At 38.1% G+C, this 21,530-nt stretch overlaps 1 protein-coding gene across 4 annotated transcripts in view; it reads right to left on the reverse strand.

The window, feature by feature from the left end:
- Positions 1–21,530, reverse strand: part of dgkzb (diacylglycerol kinase, zeta b) — a 43,178-nt gene that overhangs the window by 6,743 nt on the left and 14,905 nt on the right. For 2 of the 4 annotated variants that reach the window (XM_017706679.2, XM_017706678.2), the window contains exons 2-24: positions 13,472–13,580; positions 10,960–11,055; positions 10,597–10,674; positions 10,095–10,151; positions 9,912–9,980; positions 7,615–7,686; positions 7,390–7,506; positions 6,951–7,022; positions 6,703–6,798; positions 5,933–6,015; positions 5,736–5,796; positions 5,428–5,541; positions 4,749–4,889; positions 4,438–4,516; positions 4,287–4,342; positions 4,129–4,191; positions 3,856–3,929; positions 3,372–3,483; positions 2,725–2,924; positions 1,347–1,447; positions 1,087–1,166; positions 709–778; positions 546–586 (exon numbers count right to left, since the gene is read on the reverse strand). In XM_017706679.2, coding sequence (XP_017562168.1) covers positions 546–586; positions 709–778; positions 1,087–1,166; positions 1,347–1,447; positions 2,725–2,924; positions 3,372–3,483; positions 3,856–3,929; positions 4,129–4,191; positions 4,287–4,342; positions 4,438–4,516; positions 4,749–4,889; positions 5,428–5,541; positions 5,736–5,796; positions 5,933–6,015; positions 6,703–6,798; positions 6,951–7,022; positions 7,390–7,506; positions 7,615–7,686; positions 9,912–9,980; positions 10,095–10,151; positions 10,597–10,674; positions 10,960–11,055; positions 13,472–13,580 — 2,041 coding nt within the window. Of the gene's footprint in view, positions 1–545; positions 587–708; positions 779–1,086; positions 1,167–1,346; positions 1,448–2,724; positions 2,925–3,371; positions 3,484–3,855; positions 3,930–4,128; positions 4,192–4,286; positions 4,343–4,437; positions 4,517–4,748; positions 4,890–5,427; positions 5,542–5,735; positions 5,797–5,932; positions 6,016–6,702; positions 6,799–6,950; positions 7,023–7,389; positions 7,507–7,614; positions 7,687–9,911; positions 9,981–10,094; positions 10,152–10,596; positions 10,675–10,959; positions 11,056–13,471; positions 13,581–16,781; positions 17,737–20,506; positions 20,662–21,530 lie in introns of those variants that run through there. The other 2 variants (XM_017706676.2, XM_017706675.2) reach the window with 2 other exon arrangements.

A 21,530-nucleotide genomic window follows, 5' to 3' on the forward strand; every position in this document is an offset into this window, starting at 1 on the left:
TAATAAGTAAACAGTGTTAACGTTATAAAACAAGCCGTTCACTCCCCAGTCAATATGACCGGTATACGAAAATTAAGCTGTAAAACAGCCTGTTTTGAATTCATTGTTTCTGTGATGTCACAAGAAACAACTAATTTACATCTACACACCTGTGCAGCCTTAAGCAGTTCAACTCAGCTCATTTATATTGAAGTTATAAGGAGTGTTTCAGCTCTGAGAACTTTTTGAATAAGGCACAACACATGACAGCCAATCAGAATATAGCACATTTACATCTACCAGTTGAAAGCACAGCAACAGCAGCTGGATTAATTATTTAATAATTTAAGCCTGTTTAAGGGATGCAGAGCGGTTAGAAAATGACTATTAATTATGACCATTTTTGTTATACAAAACCACATAAATATTATAATACTGAAAAAATAAAACATGGGAAAATTATGGTATATGGGCCCTTTAATATAACAGTCATGGCATGTTAACTGTTTTTTCATTTTGTGTGCCATGTCTAAGAACTATAATTATCAAGATATCTGTGCACATACCTGAGCACGGTCTATTCTGTAGAAGCGATCTGCTGTTGTGGCTGCAAAAATTCACAGATCAAAAACACAAGCACGGATCTTATTTTAACTGCTACAATCGTTTAAAGCTGGAGTGAAATTCTCAATTTTATTATCAATATTATTTTTAATAACCATTGCTTACAGTCTAGGAAGCACCATTTTGGGGACAGTTTTGGTATGGTCGCTGAGTCTGAATTCACATCACACCCCTGCTGAAAAGAGAAAAAGAAAACAGACTGAGTCTTGTCTTGCCTCATCAGTAATTAGTCACTATGTCTGTCATTAACCTAAAAAAGTTCAACTTAAAAAGTTAAACAAAGAGGAACGCTTCCCGGTTTAGTGCTTTAGAAGAAATGGCATCTGTCCTTGACAGTGAATCTAACCTGCAAACCTTTGCATATAACTATAGTATAACTAGAGTATATTACTATGCAATAGCACAGTAAATGCTGTGAGGGGAGGCTAATCTATCACTGGCGGTTCCACTCAGACTCTGATTGTAACCATTATGAACATTTACCTCATGCAGCTTCTCAATGTGCAGGCGACAAGTCTCCAAATCACTCTCCCTAGAGACGGTGATGACGCCCAGAGGAATTGCTGAGAAACCAGAGGAAAAAAACAAAAAAAAAAAACACGTTCTGATTAGTTTTCACTCACAGAAACTGCTGCCCTACAAGAAACAAAAAAGAAAGATTTTTCGAAGACAGTGATGTAGTTTGCAGTATATAGTATGTACAATGTTCTGTATATAGTATGAAAAAGCTTAGCGTCACTCACAGGCCTCCTTGAGCTTGTCGCTGTCGTAGTGTAGAGTTTCATAGTCGTGCATGCTGATTCTGCCTACCTGGATCTGCAGCTGTTCAGAGATGGGCTGTTGACTAGCACCACACACACACACACACAGAAACGTGATCAAAAAAAGCTTTACCAAAGCTTCCCAGGTGCCATGTACTTCACACTTAAACAACTTTATCCACAATTTTATAATTCACTAAACACAAGTTAATACACTTGTAAGCTTGTACTGTGTATATTCAGTACAAGTGAAAATAGTGATCACTGAATTGCACTTAAGTCTTTCTACTGAGGATATATGCTTATATGTAAAAGATCGAACACCGCTGGTCAAATGTCGTTTTGTTGTTTCCCTAAGTGAAAATAAGTTAATCCTCTGCAGCTGACACACTCAAATATGCTATTTTTCTGCACATTAATGCACAGTTCCAGTTTCATTTATCGGTACAAACTACCATAACATTTTTCATAGGCCAGATTTTAAGTTTTCTTTTTCTCCATTATGTTAAAACCAGCAAATAAACAGCAAGTGTGCATTAAAATGTGCTGCAGTGTTTTCTCTGTACAGGATATGTCAATTTATTTTCCCTTAGAAAATCAACAAAATACGTCATTTGACCAGAGATGCCCAAACTGGAGTACACTGTCAAAAGCTCCTGTCCAAGTACAGACAATGTAAATGGACCTCAACAATGGACCAACTGCATGTATTAAATTACTGTTCAATTTCCCAGGGGAAATGTACATATTTGCAACTTTTCATAGCTCTATTAAAAAAAAAAAGCAAAATAAAAAGCCCTGGAACCAAATCAGTAGTTAAAAACAACAAACAAGGAACTGCAACTGCATATGATCCAGTTAAGTTTCCTTACTAAAGATGTATCTTTGAGGAAAAACAGTTCCTGAAAATGTGTTTTGTTTCTTGTTTGTTTTTTCTGAGAATGTGTTTTTCTGTTAAGTGTTGCAATTTGTAACTTGAGCTGTGTTTGTACTTTACAATCAGCATCAAGATGGAATAATGACCTTAAATAAGTTTTAAAGGTACACCATGTTCACTCTGTACATTTTCATAACTTGAATATTTTAAACTGGAAAATGAAATAAAAAGCCAATTCATGGTGTACAGAGTCAGTGTAACTTGTCTCTAATTATAGGTATTGAAGATGTATGTTTGAGGGTAACCCCCAGTGATGTGAGGGGTATCACCTTCACTTCTGTGAGTGTACATTACAATTTCAGTAGAATAAAAAATATAAAGTGTGTCTAGTTTAACAATACAATGTATGACTTTGTCTACTTTGTATTTAATAACACACAGGAGGTGCTCAGAATTGCTCTGTGAGAGGCACAGAGCACTCACTCATTGAGCTGAGGGAGGGAGATCCTCTTCTTGGTTTTCTGCACCATATTGGCCTGATTCCTGAGGGTGATGCGGATGATAGAGGGGGCCAGTCTGCAGGGCTCGCCGTCCACCTGCACAGGAATGGGCTTGGAGGTGGTGAGCATCACTTCACGGCACTGATGCAGCCTCTCTCCATGACCCCCCACCTGCAGAGTGGCCTGAACACCAATCATAAAACATAATTCTACTTTAAGCCATGTACTCCATTTTTTAAAGTATAATACTTTAAGCCAAAAAACATTCCCTCACCCCAAAATTAAGTTGATTAGCCAAAAGATCCACATAAACAAGTGTATTTGAGCTGTGAAATATGAGTTTGAGGCACATTTGTGATGATTTAGGTGTGCAATTTGCACAATGCTAAGTGGGTTACATAAGCTATAGTTACTGTTTATAGTCTCATTGCTCCAGTGCAAAACTAAAGAATTAAAGTTTAGACACCAGGTGTTCTTGGTTGACCGACTACATCTAGGACAAGGAGAAGCAGATTTGTTTTGTTTTTTTTTGCCAAAGTATTATTTCATAGTTTTAATTCCCATCAGTTCACATTTTGACTACTGACTGATTTGCACACATCATTTGCAGGGATGTGGAGGTGATTTTACCAGAGAGGTCATGGTAAATCCAATAACTTCAATGCAGCCATCATCATGCCTCTGAGGCTCAAAGTCTTCACTTGGACTCGGATTACCCCACGGCGTTGTACCAGCACAGTACCTTATAGGACAAACACACATCACTCAGCATATCCTTCTATAATATCGTAACTACACTACTCAGATGTTTCTAGATAAAACAGAAGAAGACAAAGTAATCAGCAAGATCTTAGGTCTAACAAAGTAGATGTAAGTGGGACTATTTGGCAAGTAACCGGTCACTGTTATAGCTGCTTATTAATTTTTAAGGTGTTTAAGACTTAATTAATAAAACATTTTATTCACATTTTATACTCATGTTATACTATTCATAACCCTTTTATAAGGGTAATCTTACTGTAAAATGGTATCTAGAAAACCACTCCAGCTATTGCTTACTAGCCAAGAAAGCTAGCATGAGCTACAGCAAGGAAGCTGTTACAGGAACCATTACCTAGGAATGTTAAGGAAGAGCAGACACTGCAGCTTCAGTTCCTGAACTTTACCAGTGAGGTCTGTTCCATCACACTGGACACATCAAACAACAGAAGAATAAAAACAGACACACAAATTAAGGATTTATTGAATGAGTGGCAGGAATCATTTTTCAACTGTAAAAACCCCTTTTATTACTGAAATCCTTATATTTATCACATGCCAGCAAAATGATCAATGCAATATTTATAAAAGAAGGCTGCAAATATTCAAGAAAAAGACCACTACTCACCACCACTCTAATGTGTTTAGAGAGATCTTTGGAGCTGCGCATAAGGAAGTCAGAAAATGCCGTCTAGAACGTAACAATAAAAAAAAAAGTCAGATGATAAGTAAGATACAAAAAGCAACACACAGCAGGAAACCTCAAAGGCATGGCCGCAGACTCACCCCTGCATAAAACATCTTGTTGCGAAGACGGCTGTTGAATTTTTCAGGTTTGGCCTCTGAGAAACAGATAAGGAAGAAAATGAGAATATACCTCAGAAGAATACATCTCTGAAGATGCCAGGCAAATGAAAAAACAAATCTTTGAAGGTACCTCGGGATTCATGGAATTCCAGTGTGACATGTGCATCAAAACCCAAGCTGAAGTAGTTATTGAAGACATTGATGGGAAGCTAAATTCATAAAGACAAAAAGTCTAATTTGAATTATTTCACAGACGCACTGTACATTTAATTGTACTTCCTTTATCTGTTTCATATGAACTCGATGACCGATCAATCGGAATTCAAGCTGCAGAACATACGTTCACCACCGCAGTTTCGGCTCACTCCAATTTTGCCTTGTGAAACCAAAACGTGGTGGAGAAGCTGAGTGTAGAGTTTCCTGCTGGTAGTCTGAGCTGACCTTGTCTGTCTGGTGTTCATCCTTCTCTTCCTCTGTAGCCTCCGGGTTGGGCTCCACGGTCAGGTTCCAGCGGTCCAGGTGCACAATGTTCCCATCCTCCACATGAGAAAGGATTTTAGACACTGGCTCATCTGTGTAGCCCTGAACAAACATGTGGAGCCAACAGTACATGAGCTGTCACATAGATAAATCAAAGCCACTTGTGTATAGTTTGATTATGCTGTCATCCAACTGACTGAGATGAGGACTTTTGTTCATGGTCACAAGCAACATACACTACCTTTCAAGATTGGAATGAACGTTTTCAATAATTCAAAAATTAATTATTAAATATTAAACCAATTAAAAATGTTCTAATATAACAGTCAAGAGCAACTTCACAGGTTTCAAATAACTTGTAAGAATCTAGGAAGGTACAGTTTATATTGAAAGTGTGGTGATCAAAAAAACTATTTATCATTTAATAACTTCTAGCTGTTCCCAAAAACCTTGAAATATTGAATAACACATCTATCTATCTATCTATCTATCTATATATATATATATATATATATCTTTCAGTGTTAAGTTCAGAATTACATGTATTTAACTGTACACTTTCTAAGCTGTTATTGCACATAAAACATTATATTATTAATATGATAGATGCAATAGGGGTACATTATTATGGTTCTCTCACCCCTCCCCAGTTGAGTGTTCTGGCCAGGTCGTTTCCTGTGCCGAGAGGGAGGACAGCTACAGCAGGTTGAGGTTTCAGCTGCAGCTCGTCCAGCACAGACAGGATCCAGCCAACCTGCACGTTCAACAAGCAGCAAATGCATTATCTTATCTGCACAATCTCACTTACTCAATATCTGTCGTGACATCTAACAACAGCTCTGTTTAGACTGCATAAAGTACTATTAATGGCATTAGCATCACTGCCACAGCCTTAACATCAAAGCCTTTCTGTGCTAGGAGGTGACCATGAACACGAATTTTACTGACCGTTCCATCTCCCCCGCATACTAGGATGCGCAATTTGGGCACTTTGCGGTACATTTCTAGCCTTAATAACAAACAGAGAACAAAAACATGAAAAAAGCAAAAACATGAAAAAAATGCTTAACAAAGATAAATAATGACAAAGATACATATACAAATAAAGCTCATTTCATGAGGACAAATAATATTTCAGTTCTTACCCCTCTTTAGGTCCTCCCTGAGTGAGATCAAACACTTGTCGTGGGTTTAGGTACCACATGAAAGACCTGATAATTTTTGTTCCCTTATAAAAAAGACAAATCAAATGTAATGCAATGTAATCACATGCCCATATGTCATATCCATCCATACATCCATCCATTATCTTCTGCTTCTCCGGGGTTCGGGTCGCGAGGGCTGCATCCTAAGCAATGAGGCCCAGACCTCCCTTTCCCCAGCCACTTCCGCTAGCTCCCCAGGGGGGATTCCGAGGCCTTCCCGGGCCAGCTGGGCAAAATAGTCATGCCAGCGTGTCCTGGGTCTTCCCGGGGTCTCCTCCGAGTCCCTCCCGGATGACTGAACTTCTCACCCTATCTCTAAGGGAGAGTCCAGACAGCCTGCGGAGGAAACTCATTTCGGCCGCTTGTATTCGCGATCTCATTCTTTCAGTCATTACCCAAAGCTCATGACCATAGATGAGGGTGGGAACGTAGATTGACCAGTAAATAGAGACTTGCCTTATGGCTCAGCTCTTTCTTTACGACAACAGACCGGTAAAGAACCCACATCACTGCTGACCCAGCACCAATCCACCTGTCAATCTCCCGCTCCCTTTTACCATCACTCGTGAATAAGACCCGAGATACTTAAACTCCTCCACTTGAGGCAGGAGCTTATCATACCCATATCCATATGCCATATGCTCATATAAATAGCTTACAATATATATTATTATTTATTACAATATATGATATAAAAGGAAAATACTGACCTGATTTCCACCACTCTTTGGGTTCACAAACACAAGTAATGGCTTCATGAGTTGGGAAGGAATTGGCTTCACTATAAATTGCTTCCATTTTCCATCCTTGTCGAGGGATTAAGAACAAAGGCTTACATAACACACAGCAGCTGAGCACATTTCAACAAATGCACCTGATGTTTGGAATTGGAATTCACATCTCACTTTGTTTATCGCAATGTTATATTGAACATAAAGTGTTTTATTGAATGGGTTACCTCTGGTCCTTTCTTGCTGGCCTTGTTTTTCAAGGAGGCCTTCTTCCTTTTTTTACTCGACTTTAGTGACGCCTGGATGGAGCAGAGTTTAAAGTAGCTTTGTAATGCATTTCTAAGAGCAGTAAACTAAGAACAAAGCCTTTCTCTAGCCTTTCCCTGGGCTGTAAATGTCTCTGACCCTGTATTTCCGAGTCAGTTAATGTTTTAAAAGGTCTAAGTGGGTTTAACTGAGAATAGCACTGGCCTCCCATTCTGTAAACATCTGATGCCTAGTTACATCAAATACAGCTAAACATGCTCCGAACGTCTATGGCACACAGCCTGTTATATAAATGCAAAGTTGACTAAATTCTAAATGGACTAACATAAGTAGACCAACACAAAATGAGATGCAGGCAATATAAATAGGCCTTGAGGAGAGAGGTAGGTGAGCATGCACCTGCTGTCTGCGGACTCGGATGATCCAGGTAGGAGGCACTATAACAGCAGCATGAGCCCCAAGAGAGCACGTCTCCTCTATCTGTTGCAGCATGAAGCATGTCACCTTATTGTGGTACTGCAAACCATACACAAACCCATCAACCCATAGTCAGTGACCCAATACAGTATTTCCAGAATAGCCAAAAACAAAAGAAACTCTAGGGAATACTGTTCGGATACTCACTGCCTGTTTACACCAAGAGCAACTGATAGCCACTATGTCTTTACTGTGGAAGGAGAACTTCTGCTGAAAGCCCTGAGGAAAGAGTGGTTAAGAGAAGAAGAGTAAGATGTAGACCGTTACACTAAATCGGTTCAGACTGCAGACATACAATAAAAGAATTATGTTTTGATCTATTAATTAAAACCCAAGAAATTAATTGTGACAGTCATAAACTAAATATACTTAAAACCCCTAAACCCAAAATTTCAAATTATGAAAATAATATTGTAAAAACTCTTCAGTGTTTAAGATTTCTTTCAACGTAGACATGTTTAGATATAACATGAGTTTACTAAAAAAAAAATGCTGTTCCACATTTTCATGTCACTCCTGAAACACAGAGTTTAAGTCCATAGGTGAAGCCTTATTATAATTTATTATAGAACAGAGACTGCATTCCTGCCCCTCCTGGCCACATGGTGAGCAGTTAGTCCTCAATGTTTAAAAGTTGTGTTTTAATGAAAAATATTATGATTTTATGTTTATATAACTGTTCAAAGCTGTGTTTGCAAGTCATGTACTGGCTAGAATTTTTGAGTAATGCTAAAACATAGCTAACACAGTCACTACTAAAACATTAGTGGTTAAAAAAATTCAGTAATTTATTTTAATAAAGTAAATAAAATTAACGGATAGGCTGAGTCAAAGCAAAAGTCCAAGTCCTTTAAAAGTCTGAACAGCATTTTCAACTCTGACTTTGTACAGGTCAGTAGAATGACCCATATACAGTACTGCGCAAAAGTCTTAGCTCAATAAAGTAAAGAATACTGCGCAAAACGTTTAAGAACCATTTATCTGGACAATAAGCGTGTAACTTAAGTTTGAGGCAAGCCCCAAAACCCTCCTTTTTCCAATATTTTTTTCCCTATAAATTCCTATCTCTATCTTCCATTTTTCCTTGACATACTTTTCACAGACCCACCATCACTCCATCCTCTCCCTGATCCACAGTTCAAAAAGAAGGGAGGAATGGGCCTTCTAGCTCCAAATGTAAGCGCATGTTTCTTAATCAATCAATACATTATATCAATCAATCAACAATGTTATAGCAGTAAAGAGTAACACAAATTTCTTGTTTGTAAAGAGTTGATAGCTAATCTGAAGAACAAAATTTTGGCTTAATATTTCTCTTTCATGCTTCCAGCCATCACAGAGATTTGTGCAAATCCAGCACCAGCATGCTTGATTTGATTTAATGAAATGCTGTTTAGCCAAAACAAGGACTGGATGATAACTTTAATTAATATCACGTTGCCATGTAGAAGTGATTGGAAAGTTAAGTGAATGTACTGAGAGCTAAAATCTACTTATTGTATTCATAGTATTTGTATATATTATTATTCTAATATTAGTGTTTTCATGAGCACACTTACTATACAGATAAACAGATTGTTTAGATACAATTTTCTCAGGAACTCAAAGCTTGACACACTATATGTCTGATGCAACATGTATCATTTCAGTTTTCTAATTTTCTAAGGATTCATTTATATGTACATACCATGACTGCTTTGGGTTTTAGGCACAAAGAACCACATAAACATGAAACAAAAATTACAAAATAAATACAAGAAAAATGTAAGATATAGGCCCTTTAAATGTGTATGTACACTACTATTAAAAAGTTCAGAATCACTTGTCAAATTAACAAGAAGTCTTACACAATAATTACTTAATATACACAAAAATAACAATAAATCATTACAATAACATGATTTAATAATTAGACACCAAAAGGGATTTGGGGTGAGAAGGAATAAAAATCATAAACATAAACTGTCCCTGTTTACAGTCATTTTTCTCAAGTTTTCTACTTTGAGATCTGATATTCACTTTTGAAAAAACAAGCACTGTGGACAATAAATTAACGATGAGCTTTCGGAGACATTTCAGAATCATCTACAACGCTGTTCGTTATTCAGAATACATCTAAAATGCCTTAATATTTTTTTTTTACACCTTCATAGCTTCTTGGTAATAACTAGAAACCTTTCATGCCACACAGGACTAATACATTACAATTATTTTATTCACTCTTCTGCAATTACATTTGTTTTATTTTATTGAATACATTGATTGCAAACTCTTCACCAGGTTCCAGGATCAAAACAGAAAAATAAGAATTCACAGCAAACAGTTAATGTTTTCTGACTCCACTGAAAACTGAACTACGATGACTAACACACTGGCATCACTGCAACACTGCAGATGCTCTAAGCGTCACTTTCACCAAGATGAGCAGATTGTCTGTAATCTACCTTTCCGCACTGTCGGCATTTCCCATCCTGCCGTCTCCTGCGAACCCAGTGATGCCTTACAGTACAAGTCTAAGGAAAAAACGAACAAACATAACATCCATAATATTTGTCAGAGAGCAAATATTAGAAAAACCTTGTCAACTTTAATATACATCATTGCAGTTTAATAGGGAACTGTGTCACCTCTTGCACATTTCTGGTCCCTGGTTCCCTGTATGATGGCTTACATCTGAAATTAATCTGCAAACAAAAAACACACCTCAAAAAAAGGGCAATCAAATATGAGCTGTCTATTCCACTCTTTAAAGCTAGGGCTTGGCAATATGACAACTTATATTGCTATTGTTCTTATGCAACAATATAATACAATATGCTTTTCTGAACATATTGTGAAAGTCAGTATTTGAAGAACACTGACCAACTGCCGGAGCAAAATTAGTCCCATTTGAAGAAATTCAGTGCAAAATATTATGTGAAATACTCAATAAAAATAATTGCATTCATAGTTTTTAACAGTATTTTTTAAAACTTAGCACTACTGCTTCTCTTTTCTCTGTTCCAACCAGAACCAATCAGATGTCGGGGGAAAAAATATTTTGTGACACATCCTTTGCTGTGAAAATGTTTAAAATATCGCAACATTAAATTTTTTGCCATGTCACCCACCTCTATTTTAAGCTTTTACCTTTTCTAACTGCTCCATGCATATTGTGTGAACAGCTATTTTGCAGGCAGCACATTTATAACGAGGCAGTGATTTTTGCTGTTGATGAGAAAAAAGAAATAGTTACAGACAGCACAGTAACATACACGTACCTGTGCTTACACAGTTTCAACAGAGGTAGGAGCTCTTACACAAGTTTCCATTCAGACACAGTATGATGTACAATTGAGACTGATGGATTCATTTGAACTACCAAATTCAGATTAGCCAGCCTGCCTTTTTAAAAATAACTTATTACTTACTAGCAATTCTCTGCCTGATCGCACAGAAGGAAGCATAAGAATAAGTAAAGATAAACAGAGGAAGAGCAGCATATGTGCTCACCAGTGATTTGACAAAGCAGTAAACCTCTCCAACATAGCAGAAATCTCCTGAAAGACTGGTCTCGAACCAGACATGCTGTCCAAACTGAGCGTTCTCCTGTGGGTTACAGTAAGGCAAGAGGAAACCTGGAATAAATCTGCTACTATATTTATCAACAGTACTAGCTTTGCCAAGCTGGCAAACCTACATTAAACATGTCTGAATTTGAATAAAAATTAGGATTTAAGATTAAAAAAAATTTTAAAAAGCAATCAAATGGCTTCTTATCACTCTAGATGACACTCAGTGCACTTTCCAAATAACCTCTACATGCATCTAGAGGTTTTGGGCTGCTCAAAAAACTAGGAATTTTATTTTGACTTCAGATTTTCAAAATAGTCTTAATGATGAAGATTTAAAGGGCCCTTGTTTTTTCTTAAATAAAAGAGTTTAATGTACAATGGAAACATGGCGAAAGTTTCAAAATGTACCACTCACTCCCCACTCAACACAGTCCATATATGGAAACCAAGCTGCAAAAACAGCCCATTCTGAATGAACTGTTTCTGTAATGTTGCAAAATGCATTTTTATTTATCCAACTAGTTCAGCTTCACGCCTTCACTCCAAAAGAGTGTTTTAGTCTGAACTGCTTTATTGAATGAAGCACAACACAGGACAGTCAATCAGAACAGACTGCATTTACATACATCAATTTTAAAGGTACCATAACAAAAACAGCCTGTTTAATTCTAAGATATAAGGAGAGGTTGGAAAATGTAACAAAAAAATGTAGGATATGGGCCCTTTAAATCTGTATGTATACTACTATTAAAACATCTAAACCATATTAACACATTTCTTATATACACAATAATACCTTAATACATATAAAAATAAAAAGTAAGCATTATAAAACAGATCAACACCTAAAGGGTATCTTAGGTGTTGATCAACAAAGACTGAGATGTGATACTTTTGCAAAATAAGTCATTCTGGATATTAAGTTTATAATATTAAAATAAATGTAATACTAAAATTCTTTGTTGATGCTGAAACATTTCAGAATCATCTACAACTCTGTTCTTAACATTATTCTAAACACATACAGTACTGTGCGAAAGACACCCAAGACACATTTCCAAAATCTATTTATTTGTGTAGTATGTGTTTATTTGCTGAGAAAAGTGTTAATATTTGAATAAAAATTTTATTTTATCAAAATTGATCAAATATTAATTAATAATTATTATTATACAGACACACACACACACACACACACACACACACACACACACACACACACACACACACACACACACACACACCACTTTATTAGGTACACCTTACTAGTAAAAGGTTGGACCCCCTTTTGCCTTCAGAACTGCCTTATTTCTTCATGGCATACTTTCAACAAGGTGTTGGAAACATTCCTCAGAGCTTTTGTTTATTTATTTGAGTTACTGTTGCCTTTCTATCATCTCAAACCAGTCTGGCCATTCTCCTCTGACCTCTCACATCAACAAGGCATTTTCGCCCACACAACTGCTGCTCACTGAGTATTTTCTCTTTTTCTGACCATTCTCTGTAAACCCTGGAGATGGTTGTGCGTGAAAATCCCAGTAGATCAGCAGTTTCTGAAATACTCAGACCAGCCCGTCTGGCACCAACAACCACGGCACATTCAAAGACACTTAAATTACCTTTCTTCCCCATTCTGATGCTCGGTTTCCAAGTTGTCTTGACCACCTCTACATGCCTAAATGCATTGAGTTGCGGCCATGTGATTGGCTGATTAGCTATTTGTATTAACAAGCAACTGAACACACACATAGTGATAATAGTGATTTTCTGGATGTTGGTGTGTTTGTTTAACCATTTTCAAACCTCTCCTTGAGGAAGCCCAGTATTATATGTAGTTAAAAAGCAGCTCCTGGTTTGACCAATCAGTGCTTCAGTAAATTGTGCTCATGATGTAACTGATGATATTAATAAGTCTCTGTAGCAGCTGTGAAGGTGTCAAGAAAAATATGGACCCAAGAAATTCTTGTTACTTTGTATTGTTTTTATGTTTATTTGAATTATGAATATGACTTTATTCTAACATATATTGTGATAAACTGTGTGGTAAATTGTTTAAAAATTTGCTTAGATGCCTAAAACCTTCACACAGTACTGTACAACATTTGAACATTTTTCAACATTTTTCAGCTTCCTACTAATAACTTAAAACCTTCCGTGTTGCACTGGACTAACATATTTCAACCATTCTATATACTTTTCTGTAACAAAGTTTATTTTACTGAAAACACTAAGTCCAAATTTTTTAAATGTAGGTCAAATGTAACACTGGTTCATTTGTTTTCAGTAACATGCAGTAGTAAAACTTGATTATTGCTATGACAAAACTGCTAGTAGCCTCCAATCACAATGATGCAATTCAGAGAAAGTGAATGCAGAACTAGTCTTCCCTCGTTAGCCACTGTAGCATGCAAATTTAATTTTGGAAGAAGAAGAGGAAGAGAGGAACTCACGGTCCAGTCGACTGTCTGAGAGATCTCTTTGATACCTTCACACTTTGCTGGCATTGTGGCACTGGACTGGGCTGTCAGTTGCTGAACACCAGACTTTGCAATAGCTTTCCTGAAACAAAACAAATGCATGCATGCTGATGGACTAATAAATATATTTATAATAGAACTTGAACTGCTTATAGTCAACACAATGTATGATGTACGCAAGAGCATACTTGCATCCATCAGACACACAGGTATAATTGAGTCAAAGCAGAGAACACAATGCTAGCTGTGATACAGTTGTAATGTTGTTGCTAAACTACTGCTAAGTTGTTGCTGTCATCCCATGTGTTTGCTACACGATTACTAGTCTGTTGCTACAACATTCCAGGTGGTTTCTAACATGTTGCTAGGCTGTTGCTACAGCATTCCAGGTGGTTGCTAAAGTGTTGCTAGGCTGTTGCTATGATCTTCCAGGTGATTGCATTGATTTGTGTATATATCACTGATGTTGGAATAAAATCTCCAAAATGAAAGCTTTACAGGAGAAAGAGAAAAACATGTTTTATTTGTAATAATACTTGTTTTAAAAGGTCTGTGGAACCAGACTTTTTTTTCCAAGTAATTGTGGGCCATTTCTTTTGGTCCATTCTCATGAAATCCACATACTATGTAAAGGGCAACAGGCATTTTAAATGATCAACTGAAAAATAACAAAAGTGTAGATAAGAGGTTTTGCTCCGACGGCAACGATATATGGGCTGGTATGTTTGAGTCTGTATGTAATATCTATGAGGGGCTGTGTGAGAGATGCCCCTTTGTGACAATTTGTAGCAGTTAGATTTTAACTTTCTCTATTGCAATAATCTGAGTTAGAAAGTAGCCTTTCAGTCAGGACTCCTTGCAGTCATTCTCTAGGAACGGACCACAGGCCTCTTTAAGTTGCCTCTCTTTTATGTTTGTATCAATCAATTCTATTTTCACTCTCCACTTCCAAGGTGCACCCTAGCACATGATTTACAGATCTCTGATATCCTAAGTATTTTGTTCTAACCAAAATGCACAAAAAGCACACCACTTCACTTTCGTAACCACAACAATCTATTGACCAGTCATGGCCTACTGTCCTTATCTATTTGTATATCTGTCCTGTCAGGACAAAAAGCACAATGTGCAGGAAAGTGACAAGTAGGCCGGTCTAGTTTCGTCTGTGCCCCAATACGACACACCCATATCTCTCACACAAATGCTGTGCAAAGCAGCAGTCATTGTGTGAGCTCATCTGAATTTGACACTGTGGGTTAGGTTCCATGGGATGAGCTTAGGATGAGGGAGGTTCAGGTGCGGTTTTGCTTCCTGTGTTAATCAAGACCATGCTCACTGTGACCTTTGTGTCCAATCCCTGCAGTGAAAATGAGTGACGCTTAGCAACCTGAGGGAGGGCGGCCCACTGGGTGATCAGTGGCACTGATTAGTCACGTCGCTGCACTACAGTACCAGCTCCGCTAATGAGCTAGTGCCATGGAGCTCAGATCCACAGGACAGGGAATTAGAAGGTCAACACAGAGAAAGAAAAGAGGGAAAAAAAAACCTTATGTAGAGACACCCCCCCATCACTCTCCTCAGATTTTCTACCTAAATGTTCTGACGGCAAATAATTGCAGGCTCTAACATGGAAAAACTGTCAGGGGTAAAACTGCTCCCTTTTTATCACGGTGAGAGTCCTTCCTGACTCAGAGCTAAAACAGGTGATTCATTTCAACAGAGATTTGGGGGTCCAAATCATTGAGCTTTGCAAGGGAGCACCCACCACTGAAACACACTTCAAAGGCCCCACATCCTATAATGTTTTTCTTTTTGTATTGCTTCCCGGTAAGGTCCACTTATAACATGCAGGTTTATGTGACATAAACGATCATTATTAATTTTTGCATGTCCAGACAAATACTTGTAAATGATCTATATTCTGAGAGGCTGCCATGTATTGTGTCTAGATCAAAAAATAGCCCAGGCTGAAACACTCCTTATAATTTCAACATAGGTAAACGTGGCTAATCTGCTGTAGGTTGAACAGGTTTATACACAGTTGTGTGTAAGTTTGAAAACCCCTGGTCAAATTACATGCTTTAATTGAGAAAACTTACATATGTAATTTTTCAACAAATTATAATGCACAATTTGTATGTATTTGCTGTGTTTTTACATATTGGAAAAGATTAAACATAAAATGTGTTTTTCCAAAATATATTAAATTCAGTGAATATATTGTATTAAATTCTGTATTAAATTGTGCAAACGTGTGTTCTCTCTAGAGGATATGTTCATCTATTTTTAGTCATCAAATTAACAGAACATGTAATGTGACCAGTGGCACGCAAACTACTTTCACACAAATTCATGTAAATATGCTGGAATTGATCACAACACAGAAACTGTGAAGTCAAATTTGAAACTTATGTTTGCAAACTGTATTAAACTCTTTCATTTAAAAAAAAAAAACAAAAAAAAAAAAACAAAAAAAACAATGAAAATAGGGTTTTATCTTAAAGTAAGGGCATAAACATTTACGACAAATCAGGGATGGTGAACATTTCTAAACCAGAGATTCTAAGCAAAATTGTTTATATGTAATACAATAAAGATTATATGACTTGCAACATTGTTGGAACCCTTTTCCATGCTATATGGCACCATGTTTAAAAGGCTCTTTAAAGAACGCTATGCAACAGAAACAACCATGCCAAGAGCCACTTAAAGGTGCAGTAAGCTTTTAATAAAACTCACTTTTCTGTCAAATTCAGCGAATATATCCTCAAAGACCACTAGCTGTTCTTTTTGTGTGTGCGCTGGGAAAAAAGCTGGTGTTCATACACAGACCGGGCTCTGAGGGGCCATTCCTGCTTTTGCAGGAGGGGCTAAATCTTGAACTCCACGCATGGTTAAAAAGGTGAAAAAGGAGAATATCTAAAGAACGAAGATTGAATAAGAAGTTCTTAGATCAAGCTAGGGCGATGAAGATGTGTTAATATTACTGAGGCATTGCTTGGAGGGGGTGGAGCATTTGAAGGACCACTGAAGGGAAGGGTGCATTTGTTTTGCTGCTGAATTAAAATGTCAACAACCATTCTCCAGAATTGCTTACTGCATCTTTAAGCATTCAAATGATTCTTAACCTTTAAGAAAGAACCTCCTTTTTAAAAGTGTAGGAGATTAAAAAAGCCTAAAAAGAGGGAGCATGAGTTATTAGTTCTGGGATTAGTTCTGACCAATAACGTTACAAATCGAGACTGTTATTTGGACTGAAATAAAGTATTAAGGTTTTACATACGAGAGGAACCCACTCCATGACTCCAGTCTGGGGTTATAATGGGCTCCCATTAGTGGGCCGAGTGAGGCATGAGTCTTCCAGCAGGTGGAGTTTCTGCGACTGGGCAGCGGTAGGCCTCTCTCTGGCCAAGGGCTGCCAGCCTTGGAGATGGTAGAGATGCGTCTATGGCGCCTCCGCTGGCTACTGCGATAGTAGCGACCATGTGGGCCAGTTTCACGACGTCCTAGATTGGAGGAGTTTCTCCTGAGGCAGCGTGGTACACGGATTAGTGGGTGGGCCTGGACTCGCTCTACGACCACTCCCAGACAGTCTCGCTGGCATAAAATTGAGGAGTTTCTAAACTCCCATTCTGAAGAATCTGCTTCTGTAAGACAGTCTTCATATAGCTCTGAGTACTGATCATCATCTGAGAACGCAGTGGAGTTCGGGCTATCACTTTCACTTTCCCCTTCTGAGAGCAAAGGGTTTGAACAGATACTAGACTTGGGGGCATTCCCTTTGAACTCCACTTGTCCAACAGCTGGGTCACGAACCTCCTCATCCTCTTCTGTCATCTGAATAAGGCTGGCCAGCAGCATGGAAGGGCCAAGAAGATGGGTGTCGATGTTTCGAAGCTTGCTGACCTTCTTTCGGCGCACGGCAAAGCGTGGGTTTGCCCCTGGAGTGGTGGTGCTGGAACGGCGTCTTGTGCTGCCACTTTTGCTTGATCGGCTGGAGGCAACATGGGGCAGCGACTGCAGGTGGACGCTGGATCTCCTGCGCTGGGCCAGCGTGGCTGAGGGCAGGCCTACACTGGAACGCCTGCGGGCTCGACTAGTTGGCACAGCAACACTGGGCCTTCTGATTCGACAAAGCTCAGGCTCTGCCCCCGCCTCCTTCCTCTTAAAATGACGACGGAAAAATGTGTCCATGGTGGCCACGGAAGCACAACTCCCTGTCTAATACTTCTCTACGGCTGTTGGTGTAAAATGCATCCCATCAGCAAAAAGTATTCATTTCAAGGCAAATCTAAATCCTTTAAAATCATACTGCTCTGTGCATAATTCTAACCCTTTCCTTTGATGAATTTAATCCCTCTTTAATTCTAGCCCTTGCTGTGATAGTTACCAGACTATAACAAGTTTTTTGACAGTTTTTATACATGACCTACCGCTGTGCCAGCTCTCTCCTACACTTCAAAACAGCCAGAAACACACATGGAAAGGCATATTCATACCATTACAGCTGGCATTAGTAATCTGTAGCAACTGCTCAAACAGTACAGAATAAAGCACTGTGCAAAGGTCACAGGCAATCTACATTTATTTAATTTTCAGGCATGTCCATTAACTTGGCACTCTACCATGCAAGAGCTGGTACACCACAAAACTGTTACAATCAGAGAAGTAGCACTTAAAGCTTTCATCTCTGGGAGGGAGGTGAAAATCAAGCTGTTGAAGCATCTACTCTTGCTTCAGATCTGAACAAAGCCACAGGTGTTTCGGTCCATCCTTATACTGTGAGATAACTCAACTATAAGTTAACTATATATAACTATAAGTCTGAAAAGATGTGTAGCTGTCATGAAGCCCTCACTGGGAAAAGAAACAAAAAAGAAGAACATGTGTACATCAAAGAAGGTGCTGGTATTCTCAGAAGTCCAGACCTCAACATCACTGAATGTGTTTTTAATTAATTGGATTGTGAGAAGGAGAGAATGCAACCAACTTCTTAGACTGAACTTCAGAGAACTCTGTGGAAAAATATCCATTCGGATTTCTTTGAAAAACTGAAAGCAAGTCATCCCAAAAGAAAGGTAACTAATAAGGCAAAGAGTGGACATATCTAGCACTAAAACATTTCATAGTACGATATGTTCCTGTGCAAATGTATCAAATGTTCTGTTGATTTTTTTATTATTTAAAATTAGAATAAATTAACAGATCCTCCACAGAAAACACACTTTTGCACATTTAATGCATAATTACTGTTTATTTGCTAAATTGGGGAAAATATAAAACATAAAATGTTGGCTGTGGAAGAATTATTTTCCAAAATGTTAAACTCAATTAATAAACAGAAATTATGCACTAAAATCGGCAGAAAAACACCATATTTAAGTGTGTTCTCTGTAGACGATGATTTCACACATTTTCACTTAGAAAATCAACAAAGCATGTCATTTGTCCAGAGGAAATTCAAACTTTTGCATACATATGTACTTGTAGAGGCCTGTGTGTAAGATTATGTTAAATATAAGCTTTCCTATATATATGAAAAACTTGTACTGACTGTTCAGACCTTTTTAAATAAAAGGAGGGTGCTCTTTGACTTTTGCACATAACTGTGTAATACTCGAACCTATAGCTGTCTGCAAACCTTAACTCAAAGTTCAGCAGCAGTGCTCACTCAAAGAGCAGCCAGCCACCTGTGGTGCTGTCTTGTAAAGCCCTGATTACATCATCATTCAGTGACGTTAGAAGGCACCCGAGAAAATGAGGTGGTATTCACCTCCTGATATTATCAGTGCTTGACGTAGAGATGGCCTGAACAGATTAAACGGGATTTCTGACCTGCCTGTGTTAATTATAGCCTTTGCCTATCTCGTTTAGAGGCGCTGAGCAGGTGTTCAGTTTCATTTAAAGTTAATAAAAACCTGTTGACGTTGCACTCTGGTCTCTCTCTGCATGCTGCAGCACTGCATTTAACAGCTATATATTTTCTCCTCTGACTAGAGAGCAAACAGTAGCACTGAGTGATGAAAATTAGCTTCACATAACATTAATTAAATAAAGCTATGCTTCCAGCTTTCCTGGAAACAGAAGACAGCACAGAAGCTCTCCGATTTGTAGCGCTGAATAACAATAGTATCCATCAGCAGCTTGTTGGATCACATAAGCCTAAATTGGTGATCTAAATCCAGACTAATTTCTGCCAAAGGCCAGCTGAGGTAACAGGATGTGATTAGACAGGTCTCTAGGTTCTTCCTGTTTCTCTGCACTCTGTCAATTTCCACTGGCGTCCTTCTTTAAACAAATATTTAAAAGCAATAAACAGGAATACACTGTGAACACCAATTTTCACTGATTAACCTGTGTGCTTGCTTACAATGCAGCTTCTTTCACAGATTGTTGACTATGCTTGTTCCCCCTCACAGATGCAGCTGAACCCTGCCTGTTACCTCAGTGGAGTCTAGTGGTTATGATGCCACATAATACATCAGAAATAAAAATAGTTCTCTCATTAGGAAATGTTTTACAAAAGGAATTACATAGTAATTACACTGTAATATTTAACATACTGGCCATATACTGGACTAAATTATACCGAACCGACCCAGTGAGTCAAACATGTCTAGATAGAGTAGTTACTGACATGCCACAATGAGGAGACAAAAGAGAGTCCAGTAGAATCAAAAGAACAGGTCACTGCTCTGCCATCTAAAAAAAAACTTCTGGTGCTGAAATCAGCAAATGCGCTGAATGAAATAATGACAATTACAGTGGAAGTTCATCAGCCTAACAGCAAAACACAACCTATAATCTACTAGTCTAACCTCAAAATACCACACACCAACCTACTGTAAACATTCTCAGTACAGTCAACCTCAATTAACTAGATGCTCATTTTGGAACTTTATTGTAAATCCTCATCCAAAGCCAGAACTGCATCAGCTAGACTGACTAGACTTGACCTGTGAATGTCCCAGTATTAAAGTGAAAAACAGAAAAGTAGGAGCATACGACCTGGCAGATGGAGCTGTCCTCCTCCTGATCTGTAACACAATGGACTGAGAGTGGATAAGAGAGGGAAAGAGAGTGAGAGAGGGGAAAAGAGAGAGTGGTGATCAGGTAAAGGAAGCAGAGGAGGGGGCAACACAGCGCAGAGACACACAGGGATCATCGATTGGCTGTGCGGGAGACAGCAGGTGCGGAGCCAGAGACTAAGCCTATGGTTTAAAATAATCACTGATTACCAGATCCAGTCACACACTGTGCGTGTGACTGATCCACATACACAAACACACACACACACACACACAAACACAGCAGTGACTGCCTCCTGTGAAGATTTCCTCACTTCATTACTCCTTTTTAATAGGGAGCCTGTCTGTATTCATTGTAAGGACACCAAAACTGCAGAGGCTGCATCAGAAGCTGCATCTACCTGATTGGTAGATTACTGCTCTAAGGAGGATCTATCCAAAATAGCAACTGACTCTAATGTTGCTGACAATCTGTCATTCAAACAAATAACTAGGCAGCCACATAACTGTAAACTTTACGAGATGTACTGTAGGGCTGAACAATTCATTGTTTTATGTTTGATAAATTGTTTCATGAAATTCCAATTTCAAGGAGTGCACTTTTTAAATTGAAAAAGAACATTTTAATCATAATGTTGTCTTAAATTTTAAGCTGGGAAAGTTAACCTAATATCAGAGTTTGGGAGCTGGCATTCACACTGCTTTCAGCGTTACGGCCTGAAATCTGGAGAATGGATTTGGAAAAAAAAAAGACCTGATTTTACACACACAAACACACACATGTATATTATATATATATATATATATATATATATATATATATATATATATATATATATATATATACACACACCGAATGATTTAGCCATGATGTGTCGTAGCTTTGTAGCTTCTTTCTAGACTTTGTCTGTCCTGAAGTACATTCTTAAAAGGATAAAGTGTTCTTTGAAGCAATGCCATAGAAAAAACATTTTTGGTTCTGTAATGAATATTTCACTGTATGA

The sequence above is a fragment of the Pygocentrus nattereri genome, chromosome 11, assembly GCF_015220715.1.
Source record: "Pygocentrus nattereri isolate fPygNat1 chromosome 11, fPygNat1.pri, whole genome shotgun sequence".
NCBI lineage: Eukaryota > Metazoa > Chordata > Actinopteri > Characiformes > Serrasalmidae > Pygocentrus > Pygocentrus nattereri.